The following is a 24639-nucleotide window of genomic DNA, read 5'->3' as shown; positions in this document are numbered from 1 at the left end:
ATATATATTCTAGATAGTAGAATGTATACACTCACACACACACACACACACACACACACACACACATATATATTCTTCTAGATAGTAGACCTTTGTTTGAGGAACAGCTGGTAAATTTTTTTTCCACATTATGGGTTGTCTCTCCACTCTGTTGGTATTTTCTCTTGCTGTGCAAAAGCTTTTTAAAAAGAGGAGATCCCACTTTGTTGATTCTTTGTGATAATTCATGTGCTGCTGAGGTTTTCTTCATGAAATCTTTTCCTATGCCAATGTCTTCAAGTGTTCTACCTAACCTCTTTCAACCAGTTTAGGTTTAGTGTTTCTGTTTTAAAGGTTAGATCTGTGATCCATTTTGATTATCCTTTACAGCACCATGAGAGATAATAGGTCTAGTTTTAATTTTTGGCACGTTGAAACCCAGTCTTTTAGCACCATTTAGTATAAAGGCTATCTTTTCTGCAGTGAGGGTGTTTGGCTCCTTTGTCAAAGATGAAGTGGCTTATTATTTCTGGAGTTGTTTCTGCATCTTCTAATCTGTTCCATTGATCCTTGAGTCTGTTTTTTTGCCAGTACCATGCTGTTTTGGTCAGTGGCTTTGTAGTATAGTTTCAAGTTGGGGATTGTGATAACTTGTCTTTGTTGCCTAGAATTCCTTTTGCTATTCTAGGTCTCTTCTTGCTCTGAATGAATTTTTGGATTGTGTTCTCAAGGTCTGTGAAGTATGCTGTTGGAATTTCAATTGGAATTGCACTGAATCTATATAGCAGTTTTGGATATATAGCTTTTCACTATATTGATTCTTCCTACCCAGGAGCAGGGGATGTCTTTCCATTTTCTGATATCCTCTGCAATCTCATTTTTCAGAGTGCTATAGTTTTCAGAGTAGAGGTTTTCAAATTTTTTGTTAGGGTGATTTCTAGGTATTTCTTATTCTTTTCTTTTCTTTCTTTCTTTTTCTTTTCTTCTTTTTTTTTTTTGATACTATTGTGAAAGGAGTTGTTTCTCCAATTCCTCTTCCAGTGAATCTGTTGTTAGTGTAGGAGAAGGCTATTGATTTTTGTGTGTTGACCTTGTATCTAGCTACTCTACTGAATTTGATTACTAGGTTTGGTAGACTTTTGGTGGAGTTTTTGGGGTCTTTTATATAGAGTATCATGTCATATGCAAATAACGATAATTTAGCTTTTTCTTTTACTATCTTTGTTCCTTTTATTTCTTTCTCTTCTCTAATTGCTGTGGCTAATGTCTCCAGAACTATACTGAACAGGAGTGGTGATACCCTTGTTTTGTTCCTGACTTTCATGTGAAGGATTTCAGTTTTGACCATTTAGTATTATGTTGGCTGTTGATTTTTCCATAGATGGCTTTGATAAGGTTGAGATAGAGACCATCTATTTCAATTTTCTGTAGAGTTTTTATCCTGAACTGGTGTTGGATTTTGTTGAATGCTTTTTCTGCATCTATTGAGATGATCTTTTTTTTTTTTTCCTTGTCTCTGTTAATATAGTGTACTACATTTATTGATTTGCATATGTTGAACCATCCCCTGCATCCCTGGGATGAATCCCACTTGGTCAGGGTGTATGATTTTCTTAATAATCTTCTCCATTCTGTTTGCAAAAACCTTATTGAGGATTTCTGTATCTATGCTCATTAGGGAGATTGGCCTATAGTTCCCCTTATGGGTTGGGTCTTTTTCTGCTTTTCGGATCAAGGTGATGCTTGCTTCTACGAATGAATTTGGGAGTATTGCTTCCCTTTCAAATACACTGAAGAGCTGAAACAGTAGTGGGTATATTTCTTCTCTAAATGTCTTATTAGTGAAGCCATCAGAACCCTGGATTTTTTTCATTTGTAAGTTTTTAGTTACATTTCAATTTCATTGGTTGATATTGGTTTGTTTAGAATTCTTAGATCTTCTTCATTCAACTTTGGTTATTCATATGTATCTAAGAATCTGTCCATTTCTTCTGTGTTTTCCATCTTATTGGGATAGAGATTCTAAATGTAGGTATTGATGATCCTCTGGATTTCTGTTGTGTCCATTGTAATTTTGCCCTTTTCATTCTGAATTGCATGGATTTTGGCCTCTTCTTACCTTTTATTTGATAAGATTGGCTAAGAGTTTGTCAATCTGGTTTATTCTTTCAAAGAAACAACACTTTGCTTTATTCACTGCCACACATCTCTTTCATTGTGTCCAACAAATTGATATGTTGTACTGACATTGTCATTTAATTGCAGAAACTGCCTAATATCTTCTTTAATTTCCTCTGTGACCCTTTGGTTGTTCAAGAATGTGTTGTTTGATTTCCATGTATTTATGAAATTCTTGTGGAACTCCAATTTCTTTGTACTATGGTCAGATAACATACAGGGGATTACCTCAATTCCTTTGCATTTAGACATGTTCTGTGAACAAGTATATGGTCTATTTTGGAGAATGACCCATGTGCAGCTGAACAGAATGTGCATTCTGATTTTGTGGGGTGGAAAACGTCTGTAAACATCTGTTAAGTTCATTTGTTCAAAAGTTTGGTCGAGTTATACTATTTCATTATTTTTTGTATAGTGAATCTATTTGTGACAGTGGGGTATAGAGTTCCCCCACTACTACTGTATTAGTGCTCATTTGATTTTTCATGTCCATTAATAGTTGTTTTATATAGTTTGGTGCACTGGTATTTGGTGCATATACATTTATGATTTTCATCTCTTCCTCTTGGATTTTTTTATAAGGATATAGTGGCCTTCTTTCTCTCTTAATTATGTTGATTTGAAATCCATTTTATCTACAAATAAGATAGCTACCCCTGCTTTTTTATCAGGTTCCTATCACATGAAGTATTGTTTTACATTCTTTAACTTTCAGTCTATGAGTTTCTCTTTGAATTGTGTTTCTTGTATGCAGCATATTGTTGGATCTTGCTTCTTGACCCATTCTGCCAATCTATTTCTTTTTATTGGTGAATTGAGACTGTTAACATTGATGGTTATAAACGATATGTATTGAGTTATGCTTGTCATGATTTCTGTTTGTTGGATTCTCCCAGCTTGTATTTAATTTCCTGTCATGCCTACTAGAGCCATTCTGCTGGGCTTCCTGGGGTTGTGTTCCTCATTGTCTTTTCCTAGGATACTGCTTAAAATTTTGGGAGTGCTGTTTGTTGTTTATGAAGTTCCTCAGGTGTTCTTTGTCATGAAAGTATCTTTTTCCTTCATCAATTTTGAAAGATAGTTTCACAGGGTGCATCAATCTGGGTTGGACATTGTTTTCTTTTAGGGCTTGAAACACTTCCCTCCAGGCTTTTCTTGACTTAAGGAATCTGCTGTGATTTTGATGGGCTTTCCTTTGTTTGTGATTTGTTTCTTTTTTCTAACTGCATGTAGTATTTTTTCTTCTGTTGGATTTCTGGAATTTTGACTATTTCATACCTATGTTAGATTTTTTTAGATCACCGATATTTGGAGTCCTGTATGCCTCACTTATCTATATGTCAAATTCTTTCTCCCTGCTTAGGACGTTTTCTGCCATTACTTTTGTGAACAGTTTTTTTTTTAAACTGTCATTCGTACCATCTCCAGCTTCTTCATTGACTCTGATCAATCTTTTCTTTTTTTGTATCATCTAGCAGCTGTTGGATTTATTTCTCATGGCCCCTTCCTATATTTTTAAGAAATCTTTCTTTTCCTGGTCACTAATTACAATCCTCTCTTCTACACCTGATATTTTGTCCTCACACTGGCTCATTTTGCTGCATAAACTTACAGTGGCATTTTTAATCTCCTGCATATTGGTTTGCATCTGTTTTATGGATTCCACCTTTTTCCTATGCTGGGATTCCATCATGTTCCTCAGCTCCTCTATTTTTTTTTTTTTTAAATCTGTGTCTGCTCTGGAGATATTAATCATGTCTTTCACTATGGATTCAATCCATAGTTGGTATCTGAGAAATTACTTCTGATTTTATTTCTTCCAGATCCTCTTGGTTTGCCAGTTCAGGAAGTCCAGGTGGTTGAGTATCAGATTTTTCCATCTCATTGTCCTTTGGGATTGCCATTGGTAATATGGAAGTCTGGTTTTGAGTTTATTTAGATGTGTTCACATTTTCACCAATGCAATCACCTGTGCCTTTGTTGAGGTGACTCTGATCTCCCAGTGGGCTTCAATTCTCAACAACCCTCAGAAAGGTTGTGGAGAGAAAGGAACCATTCTCTGTTGTTGGTGGGAGTGCAGACTGGTGCAAACACTATGGAAATCAATATGGAGATACCTCAAAGAGCTGGGACTAGAGGTTCCATTTAACCCAGACATGCCTTGGCTGGGTATCTTTCCAAATGATTTAAAAGAATCATATCACAATGATATATGCACACCTATGTTTATAGCTGGACAGTTTGTAATAGCTAAAACGTGGAAACAGCCCATTTACCCATCAGTTGGAGACTGGATAAAGAAGATGTGGTTTTTCTATAAAATGGAATGCTACTCAGCCATAAAGAATGAGAAATTAGATTAATTCGTAGGAAAATGGATACATATTGAGGATATACTCCTAAGTGCAATAAATAAGTCACACATGTGTAAATACCAAATAGTCTCTCTGGTGTGAAAAACTGTAATAGTACATAAGATCCTAATGATATAACTGACAATGTGAAATAGGAAGAAAAGGGCTAAAGGTGCAGGGGGAGTGGGAAGAGTAGGGAAAAAGTAATAAGGGAAAAATATATATGAGAAAATGAAAAAATGGAAATACAGTGTGTAAATGGGGAGGGGAGGAGGGGGTGAAGGGAGAGCAGGGATAAGGGGGAAAAAATGAGAACCAAGACCTGTTATATAAAGGTACAAGATCCCAATGATGAATGTAACTGTACTGTATACGTAAAATGTACCAATAAACTCAATGAGAGAAAAAAAAGAATGTCTCTTCAATGATAAAATAACTCTTCAACCTTAATCTCTAAACTAGTGATTATGCTAAACAGCAAGGAATAATTAAGATTTAGCATAAAGGTTGCTAAGCAACTGACCTTAAAGAAATTATCCTGGATTAATTGGGTGGGTCCAGTGTGGTCATAGGGTCGGTCTTTAAATGAGGAAGAGGAGTAAGATCCAAAGAGTGACATCTTAACATAGAAATGGACCAGCTACTGTTGGCTTTGAGGACAGACTATGGGCATAAACAAAGATGTGGATAGACTCTAGAACCTGGAAGAAGAAAACAAATTACCCCATAGAACCACAGGAAGGAAAGCAGCCCTGCCAACACATTGATATCTGCTCAATAAGACTAATTTTCGTTCCATTTCAGACTTCTGACCTGCAGAACCAGGATACACTGTGTATGCTAAGTGATTAAATTTGTGAAATTTGTTACAGCAGCAACAAAAACTATACTGTCAATATATAAGAAGGATCTAGTAGCTTTATTCCTTAAAATACATGCTTAGTATTTCCCCACTGGATAATACTGCTGCTTCATATAAATAGACTTATCATACAAGTTGACTCATTTGTATTTGCTAGTGACTATACAACTAAAATAGATTATAAATTGTCATAAAGATAAAAAAGTAGATCCAACAATCAGAAATAATTTAATCTATATTATAACAATATCTTTAGACAAAAGGTATAATAAAAAATCTCATTGGCTTGTAGATTGGCACAAAGTGTTGTAACCACACTTTCATTCAATAATGAGGAAAGGCTGATGTATCAAATGCAAGTAAAGGAACTCTGCCAAATATTAATGTATGAATGATTCCCTGTGACTTGCACCATACAACATTTTATTTTTCTTCTTAGTACGCCACTCCACAAGGAAGCACAACCCTTGTTAGTGATTTTATCCTGAATTTAGGGGACATACCTAGTTCCAGAAAACTGCAGATGATACCTGAAACTTAAAAACAGAATGGACAATGTACTTATAGATCCTTAAAAATAAGAAAAGCCACGCCTTAACCCCGAGTAGTTGTTTGATAACAAATAAAAATAGTTTAGTAAAAGCACTGACAGATTTTTAGCCAAGATAAAATTTTACTATTATCCTGTAAACTCTCCAAAAGCATAAAAATATCTTAACTTATTTTATCTGTCAAGGGACTAAAAGTACACAATTCCATATTCTACCCCCATATATATAAAATGCTTTGAAGGGAAGAAGTGCTTGTGATTGTTACGCTCCAAGAGGAAATCTGGGGCCCTCTAGTGTTGGAAAACAAATGATCTTTCACTTTTACAAACTAAAACTTACAGAAAATCGATCATAAAAGCACAAACCTTAAAGGCTGAATATTTTAGTGAAATACATTTGTTCATGTAGTACAGATATATAATTATTGTTAGTGGTAATTTTTGGTCATGGATAATTATTTAATTTCATTCTGATGGGAATCTTAGAAAAGCATTATTACAAAGTTGAGCCATTTAAGTAAAAGAATACTTGCCTACAATCTGTATCTCCCCTCTAGCTTCAGAAGAACAAAAGTGATTTAAAATTTTGCAATAAATAATAAATAAAAAGGCATGATTTTTAGTCAGATTTATAACTTCTTAAATTTTTTACAAAATATTAGCACCATACAAAATAGAGAAGATAACATCTGTGATAACATGACTCAGTTTATCAAAACATACTAGGCCGGGGATTTAGCTCAGTGGTTTTGCCGTCTGCCTTGAAAGCGCAAGAGCCTGAGTTTGATTCACCTGGTACCAAAAAAAAAAGCAAACAAACAAACAAATAAACAAAACAAAAAAAATACTAGAGTTGTACCGTTGTACCCCTTTATATAGGACCCCAGATCACATTCCCCTCCCCCATAGTAGATAACTACTCTCTTAAATTTGATATTTATATGATTGACTTTTAAACATATATTTCAGTTTTCTGAATTTTCTGTTCTACTTCTAAAATTAAAAATTAACTTTAAAACATTACTTTATAAAATAAATTATTGGTGATAGCAATTACAGTTGATCACACCAAACACCAAACCACAGGATTCTAGTGCCTCCACTGTATATAGGCACATGGAAAGTGGTCTCATGAGGCCAGCATGTGAGAGATGTGTGAGACTTACATCTCAGCATGACAATTTTAAAGAAATTTGAACAGAACAAGGTGGTGCTATCAGGAAGTGACTGCTTTCAAAAGTGTGTAAGGGCAGAAATGGAACAATGAGGGGGTAAAAGAAAAAATAGGTGGGCATTTTTTGTATTAGCTTTGATAAATGAAGCCAAAAATGGAAGTTTAGAAATGAAAACAGGAAATAGTCCTCCCAGAGAACACAAGGTCAAAGACTTGAAGTTTTGTTCATTAAACACAGCTAGCACGAGCTCTGCTCTAAGTGCCTGCTTTCTGTTCATGTCACTCTGACTAGTTCACTGATAATTCTGATTTTTTCCATTCCTGAACAAGTTAGCTTTATGCACAACTTAGTGTCTTACTCTGTGCAGACAACAGAATATCTGAGACTGTATAGTTTACAAAGAATTTAAAAAATGTACTTTCTCACAGTTTTTGAGCCTGTAAAATCCAACATCAAAGCACTGGCACTTCATCTACTGAGGGCCTTCCTACTGTGTCCTCACATGGCAGAAGGTAGAACTTTAGGAGCGAGCCAAATGTTGCAAAAAGACTTTACTTACTTATTTTGCAGTACTGAGAATTTGCACTGAGCACATATCTCTACTTCACCCCACCCCTTTTTATTGAGATAGTGTCTATGTCACTACATTTCCCAGGCTGAGCTCAGAGTTGTGATTCTCTTACCTTAGCTTCCCAGAGTGCTGGGATCACAGATTGTGTGCCACCATGAGAAGCCTCTTTTACAAGGACCTAATCTTTTGAAAGTGGAAGGAGCTTTCATTAACTAATCACCTTTTAAAAGCTCCAAATCTTAATAATATTTCACTGGCGACAACTTAATTCTGACAAGAATTTATTCAAATCACAACACTTGGAGGAGATAGTGTGTATCTTTTTCTTCTACTCCCCCCAACCCTGATATCTGAAGAGAGCAGCGCTCCTCACCTCTGATAAAACCTGTCCTTCTCAGAGTTTCCCTGTATTCCAGTACTGCAAAAGCTCATGTAAATCAGGTAGTATAAGTAGAAACCATCATACTATACCTAAAATACAGTCAAGCTCATTAAATGCTAACTGTTGGTATCATCATTTTTACTACCACACTTCATTTCTATTGTCTCCCACCTTCTTGCTCCTAATCAACACTCTCAGTCTTTTGATTTCAGACTAAGGAAAGCCATTTTAATATATAAAATGTTACCTAGACATAAATATTTATAACTTCTTTTACTACACAAACACATATACACACAAACACAAACATATACATAATCTTGACCAGCTGAAGCATGATCAAATACAGCCCAGTGCCCTGATATTTTTGAAAGATCCTGAAGGAATTTCTACTTATAGGCAGGGTTAAGAACCACTGTTAGCCTCTACTCTTGAATTTCTACTTACAGGCAGAGTTAAGAACCACTGTTAGCCTCTACTCTTGAATCATTTACCATGCCTGAAGCATTGGGTACATCACTTATTTGTTCAATTCATCCACCAGTAATCATTTACTCATCTGTGACTGAGTACTGGGATTGGTGCTTCTCAGAACTCTCCAGCAGCTAACACAATATCCTCAGAATCAAAACATAAATTTCTAACCAGTGCATCAAAATTCTTCATCAGGGCTGGGGACTTGACTTAGTAGTGTCACTGCCTGCCTCACAAGCACAAGGACCTGAGTTCAATCCCCAGTACTGAAAAAACAAAACAAAACAAAAAAAACTTCATCAGCTGACCATTTTCCTCCTCTATAATCAACTTTCCCACACTACACATTTTTCCCAATCTCTCTCAATCTTTCTTGATGCTTTGTGACAGCTCTGAGGTTCTCAGTTGCATCCCAAGCTTTTAGTCAAAGCAATCTTTTAAGAAAACCAGCAGCCAAATTTCTCTGTATAATGAGGCATTTATACAAATGTATAAGAAAATGATCACTGAGATCTATATGTATATACATCACTGACTCAAAGGACTCAAGGAAGAGGAGATATTTCATTCATTGTTATATCTTATTTTGAGCACAATTTCTGGCAAAGAGTAAATTATCAATTAAGCTTTGGTTAATTAGAGAAAAGAATGAGCTAATAATAAAAGTATTTAATTGTAAATGTTTTCTGAATCATCAAAGGAAGACAAAATGTATGAGAGAAAAACTCTTTCTTGAGAAACTTCAGATTATTAAAGGCATAAAATTTGGGACCTAGATCTATTACATTTTATATTTGTATCTCTGTGGAAGTTATTTCAACCTCTCTGAGCTTCAGTTTTTCCATTTATAAAATGGAGATAAAAAGAAATTACCTCATAAAATGGTGTCAAGATTAAAAGAAATAAAGCACTTGAAAAAACATCTGGTATATAGTAAGGTAAATTAGGCAGAATAATGACTCTGTCTACCAGGGCTTAGATGTTCATATTCTAATTCCTGGAACCTGTGAATATGCTACATTACATGGCAAATGGGATTCTGCAGCTATGATTAAGTTACAAACATTGAAAAAAGGCAGTTATTTTGGATTACCTAAATGGGCCCTATGTAATAAGGATCCTTAAAAGTTAGAGAGAAGATGTGACAGGGGTGGAAGTGGTGCCACGGCTGGAAGGCAGCCACAAGTCAAGGTATGATGACACACTTTAGAAGGTATAGCAAGTAAAGAACAGATTCTATGCCGAAGCCTTCAGAAGGAAAACAGCCCTGCCAACATTTTGACTTTATCTCACATAAGGCTCATTTTCAGACCTGTGATCTCTAGAGGAAATTATATTGTTTTAAGGCCAGGGATGTAGCTCAGAGGCACTGTGCCTACCTGGTAAGCACAAGGTTCTGAGTTCAATTCCTGTTACTGAGGAAAAAAATAAACTGAAAAACTACAACAGGATTCCTATGGGCAAATGAAAATGAAACTTATTGACCTTGTGGGAGACATATCTTTTCTAAATAAACCCAAATAAGCAGGTTTTTAATAAAATATATTGGCTTCTATTCTCCCCAGTCCCTAAATCACTCATTTAATAATATAAGGGGTCTTAAATTTTTAGCTTACAAAGAAATATGCCCTACAGTTATTGTAGTGACCCAGTGATTTATTATAAACATGGTCAATTATTTTATTTTCATGAACAATATTGTACCAAAAAGTGCATTATTTTTCACAATAACTTCCTGTGGTCCTTAAACAGACATTTTAAAAATTCATATTAAATAGGTCTAAGTTTAAGAAATGTACACATAGTAAAATGAAATACTTTTTAAATGGAATTATTTAGAAAAATTCTGTAATCATAATGATTTGCACAGTTTCATTTCAACACAGAGAAAGGAATGTTTGCCCCAGGATTAAATTTTTAATTAATTTTTCAAAATGTTCATATTTTAGTTTTTTTGTGTGTTTATATTATCAATAGGTGGGTCACTGAAATCTCAAAGAAAATAACAACATAATTTGATCAAAATTAAAATAAAATACAACATAAATAATTTGTAGCATATGGCTAATGCAGTAATTAAAAGAAAAGTTACCATTAAATGCTTAAGTGAGAAAAAAGAAAGATCTCAAAGCAATAATGTAAGTGTTCATCATACAGAAATTTAGAAAAGGAAAGAAAAAAAAGGAAAATATCACTGACTTTGAAAATGGTAAAATAGAAAAAAGCAAAATTAACAGCTCCCTTGAAAAGATGAATACAACTGATAAGCTTCTAGTTAGATATAAGAGAGACAGACAAATTGTCATTAGGATTGAAAAGGGGATATCATTATAGATCCAAAGCACCTTGGGCCGGGTTTTTCTCTGAGCGGTTCGGTGGCCTTGAATGTAACTGTACTGTATCCCTAAATGTACCAATAAACTCAATTAAAAAAAAAAAAAAAAGCACCTTAAAATATAATAATTCTATGACAATGCTACATAAATAATTTTGACATAAATAATTTTAGATAAGCCCTTGGAAACAATAATCCTCCCAAACTTACCTGATATGAAATAGATAACTTGAATTATTCTACAATTATTAAAGAAATTAAATTCATAGTGATTTCAAGCCTTCTAAGAAACCTCTAGGCCCAGGGAGTTTCTCTACCAAATATTTAAGCCAAAATAATATTAACTATCCATAACAGTTTTCAGACTTTAGAGGAAGAGAGAATTTGATAAGGCCAGCACTAACATGATAATCAAACTGGACAGAGAAAAGTTTAGATCAATATCCTTCATGAGCTGAAGGGGAAAATATCCTTAAAGTAAGTAATATCAACCCATACAAAAAAAGAATAATTCAACACAACAAAATGAATTTTATTGTGGAAATGAACCCTGGCTCAATAACTGATAATCAATGTTAATATTGAAAATTATTTTATCAAGTGATACACAAAAAGCATCTGACAAAACTCCAACATCCATTCATGACAAAATTGCTCAGGTCTTTTTTTCTTTTTTTGTGCCAGGGATCAAACCCTGGAACTTGCACTTGCAAGTCAGGCAGTGGCACCACTGAGCTAAATCCCTGGCCCTTCATTCATGATAAAATTATATCCAAACTAGGACCAGAAGGAAATTTCCCCAATATGATAAAAACTATCTACAAAATACAACTGACATCAAACTGATGAAAGACTGAATGTGTTCATGCTAACAATAGGAACTTCTAATCAGCACTGTTCAAGGACTTCTAGCCAGCATGTTAATGCAAGATAAAGAAAAACTTGCAGACTGGAAAGGCAGAAGTAAGGATGTATTTATTTGCAGAAAAAAAAAATCATCATATAAGTAGAAAATCAAACTGTGTTTTTAAAATTTGTGCTAATAGGTGACAGTAGAAAGATTGTAGCATGTAAGGTCTATATATAAAAATCAACTGTATTTATGTATATGATAGTAAATAATTGTAAATTGAAATTTAGTAAGAATGTATGATTTTCAAAAGCATTAAAATATGAATATCTAGATGTAAATCTGACTTGTGCTCCCAACATTACAAAATAAAAAGGCATAAATTTTGTCTTTTAACACTAAGCATGTATATTCACAAATAAAAATTTTCAATAACAATATTTCTCCAAAGATTAAATCCTTAGGTATAAATCTAAATATGCACAGCTTCTTAAAACTGAAATCTGAAAAATACTGAAGAAAGAAACTAAAGACCTAAATGAAAGGAAATATGTATCATGTTCATGGGTTAGTAAAGTCTGGACAATGAGGATTTCAATTTTTCCAAAGCTGATACATAGAGTTAATATGAATCACATTTCAATCCTATACTATATTTGTAAATATAAACAGGCTCGTAAATAATGGTATAATTGACAGTGTTAAATAGGAAGAAAAGGGCTAAAAATGTAGGGGAAGTGGGAAGGGTAGGGAAAGGAAATAAGAGGAAAGAAAAAATATGAAAAAATGGAAATAAAGTATTTGTAAATAGGGAAAGGAGGAGAGGGAGAAGAGAGGGCAGGAGTAAGGGGAAAAAATGAGAACAAAGACCTGTCATATAAAGGTTCAAGATCCGAATGATGAATATAACTGTACTGTATACCTAAAATGTACCAATAAACTCAATGAGAAAAATAAAAAACAGGTGCATTCCAAATTTTAGAAAGAAAATCAAAGGAATTAAAATAGCTAAAATGATTCTGAAAAAGAAGAATAGAGTTGGAGGACTCATAAGGCCCTGTTTTATGAATTACTACAAAGCTCCACCAAACAAGAAAAAGGGCTATTGGCAAAAGAATAAAATAAATATGAATTAAGTGGAACAGAAAGTCAAGAACTACACCCATACATATACATCCAATTCATTTTTTATAAAATTGCAAAATCATTTCAATAGAAAAAGGACAGTATTTTCAACAAATATTGCTGGAACAATTGAGCATATCTACTACAGATAATGGACACTGATTTAAATCTCACAGTTTATTTTAAAAGTCAATTCAAAATAAATCATAGTTCTCAATATAAAACCTAAAACTACAACCCATTTATAACCTAGGACATTTATAACCTAGGAAAGTGATGGTAAACCTTTTAGAGCTTTCAGTGATAACAAATAGCCTGCTGAAGCACCCATGGGCTCACCACCACTGACCTAGGATAAGGCAAAATTCATAGATATAACACCAACTGGCTTAATCAAAATTAAACATATTTGCTCTGCAAGATAAAATAAAAAAATACATGCTACAGACTAGGAGAAATTATTTACAGATTACACATCCAATACAAAATTCATATTTAAAATATATAGTCTCAAAATTGAATATGAAATAACCTGATTAAAATATATGTAAAATAATTGAACAGACATTTCACTCATGAAAGACTATATACAGATGAAAAACAAGCATGTGAAAAATGTTCAAAATCATTAGAAAAATGTAAATGAAAACTACAGTGTGATAGCACTAAATAGCTACAATAGTTGAAAAACTAAAATTAAAATATTGAGTATATCAGGTGTTGGCTTTCAAGGATGTACAGAAAACAGAAATTTCATACATTGCTGCTTATCATGCAAATTAGAAAACAGTTGGACAGTTTCTTATATTGTTAAATATACACTTACCATATGATCCAGCAATCCTACTCTTGAGCATTTACCCTAGAGAAATGAAAGCAACAAAAATATGAGCATTAATGCTTATAAGAGGTGTACGATAACTGCCAAAACTTGGAAATCTCCATGTCCATTTACAGCTGAATAGATAAACCATGGTTCATTCACACAATGGAGTACTATTGTTCTAAAAAAGAACAAACTATAGTTATATGCATCAATTAGGATGAAACTCACAGGCAGTGTTCTTGAGTAAAAGAAGTCAGTTCCAAAAGGTTACATGTTGTACAATAATTCTATTATATAACATTATTTTATAGTATTAGACAAAACCAAAGTACTGGAAACAGAACACTAGTTTGGGGGAATAGGGGTACAGAAATGTGTGATTTTAAAGGTATATAGCACAAAGGAATTTGGGGGATGAGTCTATTCTATATCACCATTGTGTCGTCAACTGTAGGAGTCTATACATATGTTTAAATCATAAAGCTATATGCCAGGAATAAGTAAATTTTATTGTATGATAACTAGAGGAACAACTATGCTAAAAAAGAAGTTTGCTGTTTAAATGCAGGTCAGTACTATATCTTTCCTCAAAGTTGATGCTCAAATAGCTTTTGCTGAGCAAAAGTGTTGATACTATGAGAAAAGGAAAAAATGGAAACAAAGTCTTTGTAAATAGGGGAGGGTGAAGGGGGTGAAGGGAGGACAAGATTACAGGGGAAAAAATGAAAACCAAGATCTGTCATGTAAGGGTACAAGATCCCAATGATGAATATAACTGTACTGTATACTTAAAAAAATGCCAATAAACTGAATAAGATTAAAAACAAATCTTGATACCTGGCTGTAGTTTTCTTTTCAAGACCAATCTTCTTTACATCACTAAGCTTTTAAAAATTAAGTAACTCTCAATAGTATAGTTTCTACTATAGTATATGTCATTGGATGACTTCCAGCTTATATAAAAATTCACTAAAAATGTCAAGTGAAAACAAGAAACCTATGTTTCCTAATTATTTGAAGTTTTTATATAATTTATTAATAAGACTACAATAGAAACTAAAATACTAATGATAGGAAATGAAGACAGACACAAAAAATGGAAAGATGTCTGATGTTCATGGATTAGAAAAAAAATGATATTACTAAAATATTCATACTACCCAAATTGATCTGCTAATTCAATGTAATCCCTCTCAAATTGCAAATGACATTCTTCACAGAAGTAGAATATCTTAACACTGGGTTGGGGATTTACGTCAGAGGCACTGGGCCTGCCTTGCAAGCACAAGGTCCTGAGTTTGACCCCTAGCACCAAAAAAGAAAGAAAGAAAAAGAAAATCTTAAAATGTATATGGAACTACCAGAAAACAAAAAATAAACAAAAAAACAATAGCCAAAGCAATCTTGAGTAAAAAGAACAAAGCAAAAGGCATTGCACTCTTTGATTTCAAATATATAATATAAAGCTATAGTAATCAAAACAGCATGGAAATGGTATAGACCAAAAGAATAGAGTGCTAAGAAGCAAGCCTATATATCTACAGACAAATGATTTTCAAAAAAGATGGTAAAAATATACACTGGGAAAAGACTAGTCTCTTCAATAAATGGTACTTGGAACACAGTTCTGGATATTCACATGCAGAAGAATGAAACTAGACCCTTTTTTAAACCATATAAAAAATCAACTCAAGGTAGTTTAAAGACTTCAATACAAGATCTGAAACTATGACACTACTAAAAGAAAATATAGGTAAATGCTTCAGGACATCGGAAGGGTCAAAGATTTTTAAGATAAGACTTCAAAGGCAAAAACAGACTGCATTATATTAAACTAAAAAGCTTCTGCACAATAAAGAAAACAAAAGAATTAAGATGAAGAAAATATTTGCAAACCATACACCTTATGAGTGGTTGATACTCAGAACATATAAGAAGCTCCAAAACATCAACAGCAAAAAAAACCCCCTAATAACACAATTAAAAAATGTAATTGATATAAATAGGCATTTCTTAAAGAAGACATAAAAATATAAATAGGTATACAACAAATGGGCAACCTCCCCAGTCAATAGAGAAATGCAAAACAAAATCAAAGTGAGATATAATCTCATTCTTATTATAATACCTACTATACATACACAAATAATAAACATTGGCGAGGGATTGAAGAAAATGGAACCCTTACATACTGTCCATGGAAACATAAATTATAGCTATTACAGAAGACAGTATGGGGATTTGTAAAAATAAATAAATAGATAAATAGATAGATAAGTAGAACTATCATATGATTCAGCAATCCCAATTAGTTTGTCCAAAGGAAATGAAATGAGTATGTTGAAGAGATATCTGCACTCTCATGTTTATTCCAGCACTATTCACAATACTCAAGAATACAGCCTAAGTATTCCTCGATGGATGAATGGGTAAAGAAAATGTCATATGTAAAACAGAATACTGTTCAGTCATAAAGGATGGATGAAATTGGATGTCATTGCATTTAAAGTGAAGTCAGATATAGAAAGACAAATAGGTGATCTCCCTCATATGTGGAATCTAAAAATGCTGATCTTAGAGTTTGAGACTAGAACAGTTGTCATCAGAGGCCAAAGAGCAGGAGGAGGAAGGCAGTGATGGAAGAAAAGTTGATCAATGGGTATTATTAGGTTAGAGTTAGATAGGAGAAATAAGTTCTCAGGTTCTACTGCACAGTAAGGAAGACTATAGATAATTATAATGTACTGTATATTTACAAAAAGATGTAAGAAGGGATTTTGAATGTTTTCATTATAAAGAAATGCAAATATTGAAGAGATAGATATTCTTACTCTTGAGTATCATATAATGTGCACATATATAAAAAAAATCACGATACGTATGTGTAAAATTTTCTTGTTTCAATTAAGAACATAAAATTTAAAAGAAAAATAATAACAGCAACTATTACTGTGTATTTCATAACTCAGCTTTCTTATTAAAAAGGGGGGCACTAGAATTCTGAAGTAGGGGGATCATAAGCTCAAGCAAAGCCTGAGCAACTTACAAATTTTAGAGACCCTGTCTCAAAATTTTAAAATATTAAAAAGGGGTAGGATTGTAGGTAAGTTTGAAGGCCCTATCTTCAATCCTTGGTATCTAAAAACAAAAAAAGAAAAGGCAGAATCTGTATTGAAGTAATGACCCAAGGGCATAGTATCTCACACAGGCATTTGACATGTTTACAGAACTGCAAAATTGCCAAAAATTTATCTTAGATATTAATTCTTGCTAGGATATGTCTTTTTCCTTGAATTAGTAAGATTGACTTTTAAACATTATTATTGTTGCTGTTGTTGTTGTTGTTAGCTGGTTTTGGCAGCGCTCTGGGAGAGAGAGGCAGGAGGATCCCAAATTAGAGTCCAGCCTGGGCAAAGTAGTAATTTAGCTAGAGTTTGCCTCAAAATTAAAAAATAAAAAGGAATGATGAGGTGACTCAGTACAAAGTCTTTCTGGGTTTAATAATGACATGAACACACATCATCAACACATGAAAATTTTTAAGTTGCTGTTTTTAATTGTTTTGCTATTTTTTATTTTTACTTTATTTATTTATTTATTTATTTTTTGCTAAAGAGACATTGGGGATTTATTTGCCTGTAGCTACTGTGCAACCAATCATACCTATCAGAATTGGGCCATGCCACTCTCTACACTGACCTGTGTTACGACACATTAATTCTGATCAATTTGCTAGGCAGATTGGTCAAATTATATGTGTGAGAATGAATAAAAATAATTTCATCTTTACAAAAAAAACTTTAACTTTGCTCTTGTTCTGCTCTAAACTGTGTATAATAGGACATTCCTATGCTGAGAAATAATAATATAGCTAAGGTCTACCTAATTCAAGCATAACATACACTTTCAAAGATGTTATCTGCATATATTAACAGTATAGATTAAGTATAATTTTCATACTTTTAAATTTCTATGTACTAGAGCTCTTTACATTGTTTTTAAAGCATTCCTCAACATTCACTTAACATATAATCATTTCAATTTATCTAGGTATAGATAAATTCTGAAATGTTTATATTTCATAGCTTCAATAAGACATATTATTAAATGTATTTAAATGAAGCTAAAACATATTTTATATGTTATAAAATATATATTAGTATGATATTACACCATCACTTGCAAATAAACCAAACTGAAATGTTCTTATTAGAAAACAATAAAAATATAACAAAAATTAATCTTTAATGCCACTATAGAGCTGAAAGATGAAAAAAACAACTTGACTGAAGAATTACAGTAATTTTATTTATTGAAGCTACAACTAGCATCATAAACCATAATAAGTTCATTTAATTATATTAAAAGAATGAAATATTATATGAATTGAAGCTTTTAGTTCTGGGGACACTGTTAATATTTAATACATTTATTAGTAAGAACTACAATCTACTACTAATAACCAAATAGTAAAGGCAATTTGCTAAAAAATGTTTACACAGAAACATTTCAGTCCCCACATTTCCAAGTTTTCATAGCACCTTGTTCATGGGCTTTAACTGATTTAGATATCATCTAACATTTAGTGTTCAGTCTTTTCATACATACCACCCTGGAACATATTATAGTACATACAAGTAGTTTGAATCATAGAGAAGGAAACTTTCCTACAAAATTGTAGTAAAGGTAAATTGTCCCTTAGATATAAGCACAGTTAATACAAGTTAGCACAGTTAATAATAGCTGGGTCATGTGAGCACATATGTAAATAAGGTTCTTTGGAAATAACCATTTAAAATAAATGTGATGAGAAGTGAATGAATTCAACACTTGATTGGATTTAGAAAAAGTTTTCAACTTAATCTAATATAAAGTCATTATAAGACAATCACATAGTAAATTTAAAATGTTCATGACAAACAATGTAGTTTCAATACCACGAAATTAATGTTCTTCTAAAATATTACCAGAATTGGGGAAGAGTGAGATAAAGCAGCTTTTTCTAAACATATATGAAATATAGAAACAGGGTCATACATATTAAGTATAATAGGGCTACAATGATTAAGTGTACCTACAGAGAAATGTCATTTCAAAATTTAAAACCAGTTTTCTAAACATATATTCAAAGTTAGCTTTACACCCCAAACCACAATATTCATAAATACAAAATTTTAAATAAACTCTTTCAAAAAATTACCTGCTTCTGTAGCCATCTTTCCTGCCTTAGTTGTTTCCTTCTTAGATTCCTCAACTTGCTTCTTTCTCTCTTATTGAGCCTCTGATTAATGCTGCCCAGTGAAAATTTACTGGCTGAACTCAGGAAGTCCAGAGGGTAGAGGTGCTCTTCTTGGTCTGAGGCCTCTAACATGCTCCTGCCAGCTGAGGGTAGGTCCATCAGGAATGTCAGGTTGTTGCTGTTAGTGTGTTCTGAGTATACTGAAGAAGCTTCTAGACCACAATGAAATTCTCCTCCTCTTTGTGTCTGGCTCTCAAGGGGAGCCACTGAAAATCTTTGTAGCAGCAAATCAGTATCAAAACTAGACAGATTCTGAAAAGAGCAGCTATTTTTATTAGACTGTAAAGGCAAGTCTGAAAGGTCAATAGGCTGTGTTTCATTTAGCCTGGAATAGGCAGTAGTCTTACTATGTATTTCATATAAAGTGGGTAATAAAGTCAGCTTCTCATTGATGTTCAGATCCAAACTATGTGATTTTCTATGAAAAGCCCTTGTAGTGCATCTACCAGACTTGAGCTGGGGAACAAAAAGCTGGTATTTTGAATCTGGTGCTTTAAAGAGCAATTTTTCATTCTTCATCTGAAAATACGTTGATCGCACCTCCAGGCAGAGTGCTTCTGTTAATCTTCCAAGGCCATTATTATTTTGGGCCATGTTTAAAAGCCTGTGATCTCTGTTTTTGGAGTCACCACCTGTCAGCAGAGTTTCCTTGTCACAACCTGACTGAACTCTAGGATGTGACAAATATTTCAGCGATGGTCTCATTAGTCTGTTTGACTGTATTGCTTGATAATTGGTCCGGCTCTTTGAGAGATATACAACCGCAAGCTGGCCACAGGAACATTTTGGAGTGCTGACAAAATTAAAGCCCCCTAAATGGGCCCCACAGAAAGGGCAATTCAGTTTTCCAACTGTCCACTGTGCCTACAGGTATAAAGGAAAATAAAGACAATATTTCCATTGTAAAGTTACCAAAGAGAATGTGAATTTAAAAAAAGGAAAAGAAAAAGCCGACCACATGAAAGTTTTCTATGCTACAGAAAAGGCTAGCTTTGTTTTCTGATTAGTAGACAGAACAGCAAATGGAAACAAGCCTTCCAATAAATAGAGATAAGCAGCTACAAAGTTCTAGAATGATAACATATTGCAAATCATGCCCAACCAAACAATACTCCTAAGAATTCCAAAAAAGAATCCCTTAAACAATAGGCTAAATATGGATATGCTGTGAACTAAAGAAAACAACTCTATGGACCTAGGAAGCAAATCAGACTAAAGAGCTTAATTTGCAAGTAAAATCTCACAGAAAAGTGTCTGTTTTGATACACTCCTTGCATACCAAGCACCAGGGAAGGGAACTTAACCCAACAAATAGAATAAAGCTTTTTCTGGCGTTTTATATACAACTAAAAGATATTGACTGCATACATCAGATAGCACATTTTCTATACTCAGATTAAAAATTAACAATGAACCTGATAAAAATGATCTTTTCAGTAGACAGTATAACATCCTCACTGTCCTAATATATTTTGTAAAGTCTTGGACATTTAAAAGCAGTGGCACTTTCCCAGGAAATCATTACAATGTGATAATGAATGCAAGGGATATCTACCAAATGTTACTTTGGTAGACAACAACAATGAAAGCTACTTAATAGAAAAACATTATTTGAAAATATTTTCCAAAAATAATATTATTTATCCTTTTCTATTTTGAATTTGAAAAAATAATTATACCACACTATTAAAAAATGTGAGTTGCTACTCTTACACTACTATATTAAAGATCATTTGAAGTGTACACCCTTTTTAATTCGAATAATACCAATAAGTCATTAATTATTGATCTTTTTTTAAACATGTGTGTGTGTATTTAAGAATGATACAAGGTATTTCACTTACTTAACAAATAATATTCAAGATGCTGAGGACATAGTAATGACCAAAATGTAAAAATCTCTGATTTTATGAAGCATTTATTCTAGGATAACCAGGCAATCAACAAGATAAGTAAGCTATACATGTATGTGGGTAAAATACAAATGTATTATTATATATTTACATGATATATATATATATATTGTATACAGTTATAACTAATGTATGTTACCTATACTATAAATGAGACTATAAAATATAGGCAGGTATATAAAGCAGAGAAGGGAAAAATGGAATACACATAGGGATAATGGAGGTAAAGGTGTGGGTTGGGTACAGTTGATAGTTTATCCACACACTGTCTCTTTGAAAGTAAACAACAGAAAAAAAATAAACAAATCAAGTTGGTATCTGTGAGGATAACATTCAAAGGGGAAATCTAAATTTAAAAATCTGAGGCAGAAAAGTATCCTAGAGTGCTCCAGTAATAGTGAAGAAGCCAGAAGTGCAATCAAGAGTAATATAACTGTTCATGTATCTTGAAACTAAACATCAAAGAAAAACAGTCAAACAAAGGACAAAAGGGCTGGGGATTTAACTCAGTGGTTCCACCACCTGCCTTGCAAGCACAGGGACCCGAGTTCTATCCCTGGTACAAAAAAAAAAGGACAAAAATATGCTGAACATTGTAATATTACTAATTTTTCTCAGAGAATAGAAATTTACCTTTTGTATTAGGCAATTTATCCATTCTGGAAGAGCTTCTATATTCATGTGCCACACATGACAAAGATCTTGAGTGTCAACAGAAGCATATCTATCCTGTTATATAAAAATAAATTTTAGTAATTATCCATTCAGATTTCAGTCCACAAATTTCATGTTTAAATGAAATTTAAAAAGTTAAAATTTAAGTGTAGCTATAGAATGTACACTACTGTCCTTCTCTAGCTCCTATTATCAAAAACAAACCTATAAAGACCAAAATACATTTTCTTCAGGAAATAACTACTTGTAATTTAAAACAAAATTTAAAAACATCCATTTTATTTGTCAGCAAGTAAAATTTAAAAATTAGGCAATAAATTATTGAATGTACAAATCTAATGTCCTGTTTTTTCTCTGCTTGCATGTGAGATAAATAGTGCCATTTATAGTAACTTTCCCCAGCCTTCACTCTCTGATCCCAGCTGATTTATCACTGACAATATAAAGACGTTGCTATACTCTCTATCAGAATACTACTCAATAAACATGCAGGTGGATGAAGAAGAGGAACGATAAGGTTTGGACACAATGCCCCCAAAGGTGCCATCTTGAAATACTCAAAAGCAGCAAACCAGAAAGGGCTTTCAGGATATCCTCCTTCCTGCCCTTCTCTATTGAAGCAGGTGGAAAACCTAGGAAGATTTTCTGATCTCCTCTGAAATTGATCATGAGATACTCAACCCCATCCTGCCATATCCAGAGGAAATAAACATGTTCTCCGCTAGCATTATTGCTAGATAACTGCTAAGGTCCCTTCTGATCTATGAAATGGAAAGATCAGAGAGGAGAATCTGAACAAACAGCCGTGATGAGATGTTGGTTGAGGGGAACAAAGAAAGTAAGGCTTCTTCCCACACACTATTTCACAGGATCATATTTTGAAGTAAATAGTGCTAAAGCTACCAAATCTCAATATTTACTTTCATATACTTTATAAGCAGTTGCCCAACTGTTTACTGTAATTAGATTTTTAAAATAACAAACAAGCAAATTTCTAAAACATATTTCAAATCTATATTCACAGTGATATGAAAGAAGCTGTGACCTAGAGCCAAGATCACCCAGAAATTCTACATTTAATTTCCAAATTGGTCCCCACTGGGTCTTTGACTACTTTTGTCTTCTATCATTAGATCTTAAAGATATTAAAAGATGTCCAGATGTAGATAAAAATTTCAGGGTGATTTGTTTACATACTGGCAAAAATCTATAAAGAAGCTATCTTTAGTGAGCAAAATGGAAGTCGTGATTCGAGACTCTAGAGCAGAAACTGACAAAAAAATAGATGAGCTCAGGACCATGATAGAAGCCATGAAGGCCCAGCATAAGAAAGAAATGGAAAAAATAAACGCCCACCATAGGAAAGAAATGGAATCCATAAAACAGATTCAAACAGATATCCAGGAGATTAAACACTCCATTGAAAGTGTACACAACAGAATAAAAGAATGCGAAGATAGACTCTCAGATATAGAAAATAAGATTGCAGTCAGTGACCATGAAAAGAGAGGTCTTTTAAAAACAGTAAGAGATCATGAGAAATCAATCCAACAACTCCTAGATGATGCAAAGAAGAATAACATAAGACTGAGAGGAATCCATGAAGTAGCAGGAGAAAATACAAATGACTTAAAAAAGCTGCTTGCAGAATTAATGACAGAAAACTTCCCAAACAGAGGGGAAAATTTGACATTCAGATAACTGAAGCATATAGGACCCCAACTAGCTACAATAAAAAAAATCTACACCTAGACATATAATAATCAAGATCCCAGAAACCCAACAGAAGAACAAAATACTACAAGCAGTAAAAGAAAAGAAACAAATCACATGCAAATGAAAGCCCATCAGAATCACAGCAGACTTTTCAACACAAATCCTTGGGGCAAGGAGAGCCTGGAATGAGATATTACAAGTATTAAAAGAGAACAACCTCTGACCTAGGCTGATGTATCCTGCAAAACTCTCATTTAAAATGGAGGGGGAAATAAGACACTTCCAGGACAAAGAACACCTGAGAAACTACATGAATATCAATCCAGCACTACAAGCAATTCTAAACAAGATCCTAGAAAAAGACAATGAAGGCAACAACACCATGAGCCCCAACAGAGCAAATCAAAAGGCAAGGCAAGAAACTAAAAGGAAAAGGTGAAAAGGAAAAAAGAGTCAACAAAAGCCAATAACATGTCAATAATAAGTCAGTACATATCAGTTATAATCATCAATATCAATGGCCTCAACTCACCAATCAAGAGAAACAGACTGGCAAAATGGAATAAGAAGCAAAATCCAACAATATGTTGTCTACAAGAAACACACCTAGTGCAAAAAGAAGCCCATAGACTGAAAGTGAAAGGACAGAAAACAATTCTCCATGTGACAGGAGCCCAGAAAAAAACAGGGTTAGCAATCTTATTTGCAGACAAAGCAAATTTCAAACCAAAACTGATTCTAGTATTATTGATGTAGGACAGTACTGTATCACACCTCTGTGAATGTAAAATATCTTGTACCTGCTTTATGATACATACTAGTGATCATGCTTTATCAGAGCTATAGTTAATGATGTTACTCTAGAATGTTCTCTTTCCAGATGATGATTAAGATGCTAATTTAAAAAATGGTGCCAGGTACTACAACAGCAACAGAACTTTGCTGTTTTCTGGATATTATTATTTTCTTTGTTTTTGTTTTGTTTTGTTTAATGGAATGTGCTGAATGTCTATAGTTTTGTTCAGATGACTGCAGAACCTGGCAAAGCTGTTGCTGCTATCAATGCATAACATACTGCTATTATTAGTCTCTCTCTCTCTCTCTCTCTCTCTCTATATATATATATATATGTATGTATAAATTGAATTTTGGGAAACTTTAACAGTGCTGTCAATTTTGGAAAAAGTTATCCCAATTTACTGTGTTGAGTTGGCATTGTACAGAAATTAACAGCCATATTGGTCTAGAAATGTTAATTTTTATATTTTTATTTTTCCATTTGTACAGGAATAATGCATTGTACTAAGTATGTAAGGTCATATCTAAGTGGGTTTGATTACAGAAACTAAAAAGTATTCTCTAAATAATGAAAAAA

General features: G+C 33.3%; 1 protein-coding gene across 3 annotated transcripts in view; it reads right to left on the bottom strand.

Moving 5' to 3' along the window:
* Rnf180 (ring finger protein 180) overlaps positions 1 to 24639 on the bottom strand; it is a 167637-nt gene that overhangs the window by 114661 nt on the left and 28337 nt on the right. For 2 of the 3 annotated variants that reach the window (XM_010637229.3, XM_010637230.3), the window contains exons 2-4: positions 21507 to 21602; positions 18862 to 19824; positions 13662 to 13697 (exon numbers count right to left, since the gene is read on the bottom strand). In XM_010637229.3, the coding sequence (XP_010635531.1) occupies positions 13662 to 13697; positions 18862 to 19824; positions 21507 to 21602 (1095 nt within the window). The remainder of the gene's footprint in view (positions 1 to 13661; positions 13698 to 18861; positions 19825 to 21506; positions 21603 to 24639) is intronic. The other variant, XM_019209463.2, reaches the window with a different exon arrangement.

The sequence above is a fragment of the Fukomys damarensis genome, unplaced genomic scaffold (assembly GCF_012274545.1).
Source record: "Fukomys damarensis isolate Sample0158 unplaced genomic scaffold, DMR_v1.0_HiC HiC_scaffold_1, whole genome shotgun sequence".
Lineage (NCBI taxonomy): Eukaryota > Metazoa > Chordata > Mammalia > Rodentia > Bathyergidae > Fukomys > Fukomys damarensis.
Note: the sequence above shows the minus strand (reverse complement) of the source record. Positions and strands in the feature narration are given on the sequence as shown.